The 12,007-nt window shown below is 42.1% G+C and overlaps 1 protein-coding gene across 2 annotated transcripts in view; it reads left to right on the forward strand.

Moving 5' to 3' along the window:
* PARL (presenilin associated rhomboid like) overlaps positions 1-12,007 on the forward strand; it is a 46,487-nt gene that overhangs the window by 20,581 nt on the left and 13,899 nt on the right. The window contains exons 5-6 of one of the 2 annotated variants that reach the window (XM_001377839.3): positions 9,180-9,275; positions 10,286-10,435. In XM_001377839.3, coding sequence (XP_001377876.1) covers positions 9,180-9,275; positions 10,286-10,435 — 246 coding nt within the window. The remainder of the gene's footprint in view (positions 1-9,179; positions 9,276-10,285; positions 10,436-12,007) is intronic. The other variant, XM_007485960.2, reaches the window with a different exon arrangement.

Raw genomic sequence — 12,007 nt, forward strand, 5'->3', positions numbered from 1 at the left:
CTCTAAGTATATATAAATAGTAATGTAGTGTTAACTTTCTCAGATGCCAGTGTTATAATTCACTGAATTTGCCAGTTTGGAAAACTTCCACATTCTTCTGCTCTTTGTAGCTAAACTCATCAAAAAGACCATCTGCAATAGGTGCCTCCACGTTCCTCTGATTCTTCTCTTCACCCCTCCTAGTCTGGCTCCAGCCTTAGCATTGCCCTGAAACAACTCTCTGCAAAACTACTAATGATCTCTCAGTTGACAAATCCAGAGGCCTGTGTATTTAGTTTGATGTAGGTCCAATAATTATCCCTTTCATTACTTTTGCAAGTTGGAGTTATTAAAAAGCCAAGTCAAGAATTTAGCAGTTGGTGATATTAACACAGAGAGACCTCCCAACAGTTCTTGGAATAGTGGAAGTCCCTTGTTCTGCCTTTTTGTGGGCTTTGTGAACAGTGCAAACCTGGAAGGTCCATGGTTCCTTCCTCCTGTGATCCTCATCCAAATGGTCTTCACCAGACTTTTCTCCCAAACCTGTTGATTTCCTCAGCATGTGCCTGTTACCTTGATACTTGGTACCATCTGTGGTGCTACTTTCCATCTCCCTAGGCCTATAGCTAGTCCTGCTCCATACTGCTATTCTCTGTCAGATTTGCCTAACTAAACCTAAAATGTGGTTCTTAATCCTACACCTGCTTCTTTTAAACAAATAAATGCTTTCATTGCCAGAATCCAGTCATTTGGCTTCTTTCAGCAATATCTTTGTCATATTTCCCACCTGATTGGTAAAATCTGTTTTATATTCTTTTTTTTTTTAAACCCTTACCTTCTGTCTTGGAATCAATACTGGGCATTGGTTCCAAGAGAGAAGAGTGGTAAGGGCTAGGCAATGGGGGTGAAGTGACTTGCCCAGGGTCACACAGCTGGGAAGTGTCTGAGGCCAGATTTGAACCTAGGACCTCCTGTCTCTAGGCCTGGCTCTCAATCCACTGAGCTACCCAGCTGCCCCCCTGTTTTATATTCTTAACCCAGCTCTGTGTATTATCCTATAGACATCTGGCACTGTGCACATTGTCTCAACCCCCTTTCTGATTGTTGTCTCCTGTCAATTACTGGGTAGCTCCTCTGCTTTTCTTTTTAGCTGGTCAGACCTGCTGTCTGTCCTCTGTGCTAATGAGTAGGTTTGTCAGGCTTAGCAGTTGTCTGTATGGATTCTTAATTAGATCTACAAGTCTCTAGGCAAATCTGTCCTTGACCCCTGTACTCTGCCCCTGGCCGAGAACCACCCACTGCTTTTAGATCTGAAGATAGGAGCCCAGAAATCTAAACTCCTTCCATGGGATCATCTTATTAACCTGCTCATCACTTCTTGTATTGTTCTTTCCCTAGTAAGGTCTGTAATGTCTATCTGCAGCAAAGATGAAGATACCACCTGCACCAACCCCCACCCTTCCCCATTAATTTCTGGCTTTATGATATCAGACCGGCCTATCCATAGCTCCAGGGTTTTGGGGGTGTCATTTTTTGCAACCATATGAATTACCAGAAGTAGGTGGGGTTCACCCAGCTGACACATCCTGGTAGTTTTTCTGGCAGGTCACAGAGAGACACAACTCCTAAGGAGTGGTGTCATGCATATAGAGGCACTCTCCATACCCAGCATCAGGGAATGCCTGATCACCAGCACACATCTCTTGGCATGATGAAAAGGCAAGAGGTCCTGACACTGAGCAGCCTATGCCATCTTGGTGATTAGACTGAAGGGAAAGGCTATTGTGTATTGATCTGTAGTCATTGGGTCAGACAAAAACCATTCTACTTATTCACAAAAAAAACCCAACATTAATAGCTCTTTCCTAGATCAGAATTCAGTCTGGACCTCTGGGTATTTTCAAAGCATTTTGCAAGTAACTACTTAATATATTGTCCTGGTAAACTGGGCAGAATTCTTCTCTTAACTAATGTGGTCACTGAGGAGCAGGATTAAAATCCTTGCTTCAAGCAGGGTGGCACACTTCATTCATGCAAATCAGTTCATTTAAATGAAAATCCATAATTGCTCTCTCAGGGGCTTTTGCTCCAATTTTCTGCATAAGAGACTAGCTTTGTGACATGGGAAAATTTCTCTTCCCTGGGTCTCATAGGGATCAGACTCAGTGGCCTTTTGATTCCCTTTTAGTTGTAGTCTTCTTTGTTCATATATTAATTTTTAGCTTCCCCGTTGAGATACTATGGGCTTAACTAATGACTGAAGGTAAGAAAGGGCTTTGAAAGCCTTTACTAATACTTGAGTACTAATAATTCCCACTCCCTAGTGGCTGGTTATCCAGTGTGGCATTTAGAGAGATGACGAAAACCCCTTCCTCATTGTGCCCTTTGGCACCAGCTTAGATTCTCCTTATTACTAAAGTCATCTTTCTGGTTCTAGTGGTTTAGGCTCACACTTTCCATGCATGAAAGTTAGTAGTTGCTTTGGCATGTTGTCTTTCAAGGAGCAAATCATACAGCGGTGGAATCTGCTTTATATTTTAACGGGTAGCTGCTTCCTTCCATTGCGTTTTCACAGGAACCTCAGTGTATGCTGCTGAATTCTTTATTTCCAAAATTGAATTTAATTACCCTTAATTGGGTTGGCTAATAGAGTAACTTTCCCATTGGCTCAGATAAGGATCCTGGACTTCAAAAGTTCCATTTATTTAAATTGTTCTCTGGAAGGTTTTAGTTGTAAAGTCTTAGAAGGAATTTGCTTTCTTTTCTGGTTTGGCTTTCTGGTTCCCGAGTATGAATTTTCAGAATATTGTTATTATCTGAGTTTAGAACCAGAGGTCAAATAATACTTTGGCCTGGCTAGCCCTGTCTCCTAGTTTGGAATTTCAGGTATCTTGGCCTACACTTGAAGATCAAAGAACATTAGCCTTGGAAAGGGACCTTCCCTATCTCTGAGCCCAGTCTATTCATTTTAGAGTCCTTCCTTTTTTTTAGCAAAGCACCATTTTTTCCATATTTTCATATTCCCGTACTTAAGTAACATATACCATTCTTATTTCAAAAGACTTGCTTTTCCTTTGGATGTCATAATTTTAGCATCCAGTGATAAGGATCTGTAAATCTCAACAACCTTTGGAAAAGTCAAGATTCCTTCCTTTTGGATAACAGGCACCTGGATTATTTCCCTTGAGCAAGTTAAGGGCATTTCTTCTTTTGGAGTTCATTCTATTTGCCTGTTCCTTTTGTGTTTTGAGAAGAGCTGATAGGGCTCTAGACCTTTACCCAAAAGGGCTCCAAAGCTTAGCCTTTTTGACTTTAAAGCTGACATTTCTTAAAGTTCTTAAAGCTGTGAGTCCTCCTAAAATAGAACCTCAGTAGTGAAAGATTCTACACTAATGCTTCATGGAAAAGCAAACATTTTAAATAATTCCTATTTATTGAGGTTGGAACTACTTGTGAGAAGAACGGCTTGATTTCTTCCAGTGGGCATTGTAATGATTAGAATTTAGGAATATGTGGAGACTGAGGCAGGTAGAAATTAGTTTCTCTCTGCAAGGAGTATTATATTTTTTAGAGGTTTATTAAAGGTTAAAGATTAAAGAATATACAAGTAAGAAACATGTGCCTAGGCCAGAGGCCTAGACAAAATAACCTCACATCACGCAAGAGACCGCCTGCTCCAAAACACAAGTCCAAAAAGAGCCAAGAGCCCTCAAAAGCCTTTGAATCAGCTTAAATACCTTCTCGATCTCGGCCCAGGTGAGATTACAAGGCATTCTGGGGAAGTGGAGCAAAGGCTTGTGGGGATTGTAGTCCTGTATTCGAGTCTATTTTTTACATTTCCCCCTTTGATCGTTTGCAAAAAAATTAATTTTTTTCCAAAGGATCATGAAAACATAATCAATTTAAAGATTACAATAATTTGAGGATAAGAGAAAGAAAAGAATAAAACCAATAATTACTGGACGCATTGACAGAAAGCCAGTTAGGGGGCAGTCCCCTTTGGCATGAAAGTATGCATGCAAATAAATGTCCATTAACCACACCCAAAGTTCATTTTTGTGCAGTTCGTGGTCTGGAGGCTTCTCCAACAGTTCAGTTTCTGAATTCAGGGAAGTAGCATCTTCTTTACCTAAAATTCTTCTCAAAAGGAATTTAAACTTTGCAATTTAAATAATGATATTTTTTTTACATTCCCCCCGTTAAGAGGGTGATATAAAAAAAAAGGGGATCACTTAGGGATGCATGGCTGAGGTATGAGGTATATGAATCAATTGGCAAGAGATATTAAAAAGACATCAGAAAAATCAAAAGGAAAGAAAAATTTCTGGATGAAAATATAGACTATCAAAGTCTTATGTGTAAAAATTTCGAGTAGAAGAAAAATAAATCTATAACAGGTCCTTCAATCAGGGCCCAATCAAAATGATCTAAGTAATGATGCATTTACCCAGTCGTTGCCAGGACTACAGAAAGGTACCACACTATGAGAGGCAGAAAAGAAAGGGACCAGATTATAGAAGCCACGTAGGAGCCAAGGTTTTGGGGATACTCATCTGTGAGTATCTTCAGGGTGAGTGTGGGCACAAGGAAAGCCTATGTCTTAACACATATTAAACATAGTAACCTCGAGTCTTCACACTAGTTTCAAGACCTTTGTATTGGCCTAGAAGTGCATCAATCCATCCTAGATTGGCCTTTCTTTGGCCCTATGAAATGGCTCTTGTGTGTATCTCTTGTCCTAGAATCAGACAGAATCATTAAGCAAAGTCCCATAATTTATTTAAATAATTAGTGGCATCATTTTTATAGTCACAAGCCTTTTAGGGCATGTATTAGCAAATGTATCTTAAACTTAAAAATCAAAAGGTTAAAGAAAATCTTAATGCTGGTGACATGTGCTTCAAATATAAAAAGGAGAGAAAAAATAATAAAAAAACTGAAAAAGTATATTGCACATGCAAGAAAAATATAATAATAAAAGAGCTTTAAAAATTTCAAAAACATAGCTTATAACCATTGACACTCTGTGTCAGTTAAGAAAATATAAAATACAAGGCTTTCTCACCAAAAAATGAGATCCATTTCTTCTTTGTATCTGGCCATGATCACTGTGAGGAGAAGGCAAATGAATTGAACAAGGTTAACAATTTTTCCATCTTTAAAAATACAGTAGTAAAAATATGTAGATATCAAAATCCCCAAAATTCTCAATAGCCCAATTAATTACAATAGCAAACAAACACACTTTCATATTTCACATAAGTTGCTGTATGACATTTTTAAAACCTATGAATTGATGGACATTTGTCACAATTTTTACAAACAGAGCAATCTTTCAACCTTGGTATTTAAACATATTTTTTTAAACAAAGTAAAACTCATCTTGGGTTAAGAACATAATCAAGAAATCTATATATCATTCTGGTAGAAGTAAAGTAGTGAGCTGAAGAGCATAAATAAAGGGGTGCTCCTTTTTCTTGGAGGCTTATAGGGATACAAATGCCCTGAGATTAACTGCCCAACTTCCATTCACATGTGGGAACGTTGGGGGTTATAAAATACATTTCACTTCAGCTACTGTAATGGGCCTTACCTTGTGGTAGAGGCAGGCAAAAATAACCAGATTGTTAAAAAAAATTCCAAAAATCATATTTAAAAAACCCTTAAAATCAAATCATTTGAGGTATTTAGCACATTAAATTTTCCAAGGTTGTTAATACAGTTATAACCAGTTCTGAAGTCCATCTATCCTCGGCAAAATAGAAAAAAGCTGTTTTTTTTCATATATGGGCTTATTCACAATAATATTTGTTCAACACAGTTATAGGGGGAAAACAACAGAATTTTAAAACTCAGTACATTCAAAATAAATTCAATCAACCTTCAGTTCAAGCAGAATAATATTGAATCCAGTAATATATGAACTTAAAATCACAAAGTTAAACCTTAAACAAAAAATGCAATAGAATACAGAGATTTTTTTATAAACCATTGGAGTCTGAAATGCCTTAGAATATAGCCTTTAGTCTCTTCAAAGTTCCTTGGGTTTTTTTTGTTTGTTTGTTTGTTTGTTTTTAATTATCCATTTAAATGTCTATTGTCCGAAGGTAGAGTAGTAAAGGCTAGGCTATGGGGTTCAAGGGATCCGTCCAGGGCCCCACAGCTGGGAAGCATCAGAGGCCAGATTTTAACTAGAGACCTCCCGGCTCTGGGCCTGGCTTCCAGGTCGCTGGGCCACCCATTTTCCTCCCCAAAGTTAAAGTTGAATCTTTGGGCTGAGTCTGCTCCCTGACAGGCAGGTAAAATCGATGAAATTGCCATAAGAGTCAAAAATCCTTTTAAACCCATTGCTTTTTAGGTTTCTGTTTGAAAAGATCTGTTTCTTCTCTCTAGTCTTTTCTCTCTTTCCCCTCTCTGATATCCCTGTGGCCAATACCCCCAGCCACATGGAGGCTTAGCCTAAGGGAAAATTCCCCAGTCTCCTTTCCCTCTCCCCTCCACCCACGTGGCCAATACTGTTACCAGCTGGTCACAATGAGTCCTGAGCTATCTGCTCCAAGGATCTGGGTGATGAGCCAACTGGGGTTGTGCTCGTGGGTCTGGGGCACAGAAATAGGCAGGCAGCGGGCCAGTGAGAGGCCAGGAGCAGGAGCTGGAGCGGCTGCGGGGTGGGCAAGGCCGGGACCAGGTACCAGGTGAGAATGATCAGGGCTGCAGGCTGCAGGCAGGAAGGGGCGGGGCTGAGCCAGGTGGGGTGGGCAGCAGGTCCGGAGCCTGTAGCAGCTTTGCGAGGGTAGAAAACCTTGGCCAGAGAGATATGGCTCAAAAAAAATTTTTTTTTCTAGGTACTAGATATTAAAACTGAATTTAAGATCAGAAAAGAAATCAGAAGATTGAAAGTTCTTTTTTCCTCATTAGGTTGCCAACTGTAATGATTAGAATTTAGGAATATGTGGAGACTGAGGCAGGTAGAAATTAGTTTCTCTCTGCAAGGAGTATTATATTTTTTAGAGGTTTATTAAAGGTTAAAGATTAAAGAATATACAAGTAAGAAACATGTGCCTAGGCCAGAGGCCTAGACAAAATAACCTCACATCACGCAAGAGACCGCCTGCTCCAAAACACAAGTCCAAAAAGAGCCAAGAGCCCTCAAAAGCCTTTGAATCAGCTTAAATACTTCTCAATCTCGGCCCAGGTGAGATTACAAGGCATTCTGGGGAAGTGGAGCAAAGGCTTGTGGGGATTGTAGTCCTGTATTCGAGTCTATTTTTTACAGCATTATAGAAAGAATTGAAATCTATATACTTGGCCTTGTTCAAGCTCTCTAGCCTTGACAATGTATAGCCCTTTTTCAGACATTATATTCAAACGTCACCTTCACCATTTTATTTTTGGCAGTCATTGGGTCATCTTAATTGTCACAAAGGAACAGTGGCCACCCTTTTCCAAGAAATTCAGAATGTAAAATGAAAGTCATGTCTCCACACCTTTCTTGGAGAGAGGCAGGGAAGTAGCAGATGGTATCGGCCTTGTGTCTCTAACACGGAGACCAAAAATGGGTGGGTGCCTTCGTGTTAAGGAACTTATGAGACAAATGAAAACATACTAATTGTATTACATGTCATTCATTTTTCAAAAAATATTTACTGAGGGCAGCTGGGTAGCTCAGTGGATTGAGAGTCAGGCCTAGAGATGGGAGGTCCTAGGTTCAAATCTAGCCTCAGACACTTCCCAGCTGTGTGACCCTGGGCAAGTCACTTGACCCCCATTGCCTAGCCCTTACCACTCTTCCTTGGAGCCAATACACAGTATTGATTCCAAGACAGAAGGTATGGGTTTAAAAAAAAATACTTTCTGAGGGAATACTGTTTTAAAATGATTCATTCATATGTCAAAATTCATGGATTTATATTAAGCATATACTTCTCAAGGGGGGAAAAAATCCTCTTAATTCTTGACCAAATTCTTAGTTAGGACAGTTTTATAATCCAACTTAACATAAGATAAGTAAGCTCTTGGCAGAAAGATGGTTGTCCTTTGTACTTGGAGAACCAAAATAGCCTCAAACCATTGTGTGTGTCTGACTATGGCCGATCAGACCAATATGAACTCAGAAGGCTTGACCACAGAAAGACAACATCAACGTACACACAAGCCACAAATTCACTACCAGATGAATCTAGGGCTGACACAGAATTTCTGAGCCAATTTCAGAGTTCTTTGGGATTGCCCACAAGTTCTTGGGAAATCATATGTGTTTGCAGATGTTTGAACCATCCCAAGTGTAGAACTGATTTTTCCTGTGCTTTCACAGGAACCCTTGAGGACAAAGGAAAGTACGGGGCTGGGCATCCCCTCTTCCTGCAGACTCTGGACAGCATATTATTGGCAATTAGCCTTTTGAAAATACTTGTAGAAATCCACGCCCTTCCCAGCTTTCCCAAAACAGCACACTTGTTTTGTTGCAGTAATGGATATCATTCGTTTTGTTTTGTAAATTTTTGCCTTGCTGAGGAAAGAAAGCGTGGGTGTATGCTCTTATAATAAGACCAGTCGGGCTTGAAATTTGGGATGATTTGACTGAAATGTTTTCTTCTAGAGATAAAGACCTTTCTTTGGAAAATTCCCTCACCAATGTATCTAGTAGTATCTAACAGAGTGTGTTAGAAACAAAAGTTCTTCATTGGGAGAAATCCCCTAACTTTATGAGCTTGCATCTCCAGTCTCTTCTAAGTGGAATGGGTTTATTGTGAATAAGAGTTATGGGACTACTCTAAGCAATACAGTGCTAGAGGCAGCTAGGTGGCTCAGTGGATAGAGCGCCAGACTTGGAGATGAGGTCCTAGGTTCAAATTCACCCTCAGACATTTTCCAATTATGTGTGATCCTGGACAAGGCATTTAATTGCCATTGTGTAGCCCTTACTGCTCTTCTACCTTGGAACTCATGCTTAGTATTCATTCCATGTTGGAAGATAAGGGTTTACAAAAAAAAGAATGCAGTGCTGGTCAGTGTGAGGTGAGGGTTAGCCCATTGCCTTTCTGGCTTCCCCTTCTTCTGCTGCTTGAGCCTTTACTCACCCCCTTTGCCATTGTTACATAAGCTCCCCAGAAAAATTTGTCACATCTGGAATCCTCAGCCAAATGTTTCTGGCTAATTTTGAATTCCCTAAATTCCACTTTCATCTCCTGTGTTTGTAGGAATCATAGCTGCAAACGTCTTTGTTTTCTGTTTATGGCGAGTACCTTCCCTCCAGAGGTCAATGATCAAGTACTTTACATCCAGTCCAGCCTCCAGTAAGTCCTGCTGGGCCCAACAGCTATATTGGGGGGTAGGGAGGAGCAGCATAAAGGAGAGACATGAGGTCCATGTCAAGTAACCTAGTACCCATGTTCCCCAAGATCCTGGATTCCCAGGTGTGGCCATCCTGCCCTGAGGCTGTCACCTGGGGCCATTTCCTACCTCATCCCCAGCCAGGAAACAGCTGAGCAAAAGAACTCTCAGCCCCAAGGGAGGGTCTTCATGAGCTGCTATGGCCCAAAGTTTCATCTCCTGCCTAGCAGTGAGCCCCTACCTGGTTGGGCCTTGAATGACCAACACGTGCCCTTCATTAGGCCAGCATGAAGTTGTACCATCTTGGTAGGATCTGGCAGAGTTCAGATCCTGCTGCTGGGGCCTCAGCAGACCCAAGCTAGATGGTTTCCACTCCAGGAAGAAACATTCAAGGAAAGCCTAATGTGCCCAAGAATCACAGTTCTGTCTTTTTCATTGTGGCTAAATGTATGATGCTGTTGGCTACTTAACAGTACACAACACTTCCTGTTTTTTACTAAGACCGCCCAGTCATCAGCATCTTTCTAAAATAGCCAGGAGATTCCTTGTATTTGTGTCCCTGGTGCTTGGCAAAATGTGGAGCACATAGCAGGTGCTTATGCTTTGTGGGATGATTGACTGAAAGGAACACTAGGGATTGGCTTCATCAGGGTTATTCTCAAGCCAGCCCCCCACCCCTACCCCAGGCCCTGGGAAGAGTGGGGATGGAGAGGTGTTCTTCCAGGGGTGCTCCCAGATAGCAACCAGACTTCATACCTTTGGGCTTCCCTTCCAGGCCTGCCTGCTCTTGGCCCTTTCCCGGATTATGGGACAGTTGGTAAGAGAATCGTGCCCAGATGCCATGGGAAACAGGCCCTGATCCATGGCAGTGTCTGTCTTATTCTGTGCTTTGTTCTCAGCCTATCTAGCCTCATCACAGTGAGGAGTCTGTCTTCTGAGGCCAGGCCATGACACAGGCTTCTTTCTCTTGCAGAAGCCCTATGTTCCCCCATGCTGCTGTCTACCTTCAGCCACTTCTCCTTGTTCCACATGATGGCAAACATGTATGTGTTGTGGAGCTTCTCCACCAGCATTGTCAGTATCCTTGGGAAGGAGCAATTCGTGGCTGTCTACCTATCTGCAGGTAAGGAGGACCACAGATACCCTGGACCAAGTGACTGACAGGACAGAGAGCACCTCAGGGACAGGCCCCGTGGCTCGGCCAGCTCCTCCTGCTTCCTCACTGGTCTTCCCAGGCTAGTGCCCAGATTGGGTTATGTTTTATGGTGAGCCACAACTCACTTGAGCCTAAGGTGTTGCTAATTGATTGTATTTAGCACAGCTGAGGTATAAAAGGAGGGGGAACAGTCATGGATTCAGGGATGCTGGTGCTGAAGTCTCTCCACCCCACTGAGCGACAAGCTTATAGAGGCACCCCTACATCAGGAAAAAGCCCCTTGTAGGCCTACTCTCAAGCTCAGTTTCAGAGGTGTTTCCTCCTCCATCCATTCTGTAATATCCCTGCTTTGAGGCTCCGGCCCTAAAACAAGAATGCCATGGACATGATGGTAAAGATGAGCCATCGCACGCAATCATGGGGCTCTTCAGATCTCAGGAAGCACCCTAGTAATGCCTGTGAAGACTCTAGCATACAAGAAATGCCAGCCCTCTCCCCCCACAAAGGGACCTAGTGTCTGGGAGTATCAGTGACTGCAAGGGGCCACCACGAATATCTCTGATCTCATGAAAACTTACTATTTAAATAAAGGACAAGTAGAATAAATAATAATGAAAGAGAAGTAGCTCAGGGAAGGGGCACTAAAGCAACTCAGGAAATAAGCCCAGCTCCCTAAGGATGCCCTCTAAGTTCCTCATGACTAAGGGGAAAAAAATAGATTGGACTTGGATCCAGATGGCCTGAGGCAGTTACTGGCTCTGTGGCTGCCCGTTCCTCTCTGTGTGTAGCTGGACTGCCCTTCCTCTCTCTGTACAGTGGGGATGGTCGTACCTGGACCCCTGATCCCCAAGAATTTGTGAGGCCCAGAGGAGATGGTGCCTGTGGAGGGATCACCCTAAAACCCAGAAGAAAAAGTCATGGGAAGAATTAAAAGGAGGTCTCAGCTTGGCCCAAAAAAGATATTTGGGAGGATAACTAAAGAAAGGTATGAATGCCTCTAGAAAAGTCTCAAGAAGAGATCATGAGAAAGCTTAGAAAAACATTAAAATCTATACAAGATACAAGTCTTCCCTGCCCTTATAGGGGGGCAGAGAGTAAAATTAAAATCTAGTATGAGGGCAGACACAGCCTTTGTGCACAGATGTGGGAATGGGCTGCCTGTGTCCAAGGACAGGAGTTCCCCTCTGCCAGAAGTCTTCACACACAGGCCAGTTGGCCATTGAAGTTCATTCCAACTGAAATTCTATGAGAAATAATGCCTGGAATCAAAACCTAGAAGCTGTCATCTGGGTGAAAGAGCAAGCCACAAAGAAGGGAGGCCTGAGTGGTGAAGCCTTAGAACATGAAGAAAAGGAAAGCACTCTGCTCTCAAATATCCAGGAATGATTCCAGCAAAGCTCCAGGTCAAGCCACCCTTTGCCACAGGAGGCATAAAAGCCTCCAGGCTCAAAGGAGGGAGTCTGATACATCCATGTGGTGCTGCTCAGTCTCAACACCAGGATTCTGGAGCACAGGAGCAAAGATGAGCCTTCAGTGGAC

The sequence above is a fragment of the Monodelphis domestica genome, chromosome 2 (assembly GCF_027887165.1).
Source record: "Monodelphis domestica isolate mMonDom1 chromosome 2, mMonDom1.pri, whole genome shotgun sequence".
Taxonomy (NCBI): domain Eukaryota; kingdom Metazoa; phylum Chordata; class Mammalia; order Didelphimorphia; family Didelphidae; genus Monodelphis; species Monodelphis domestica.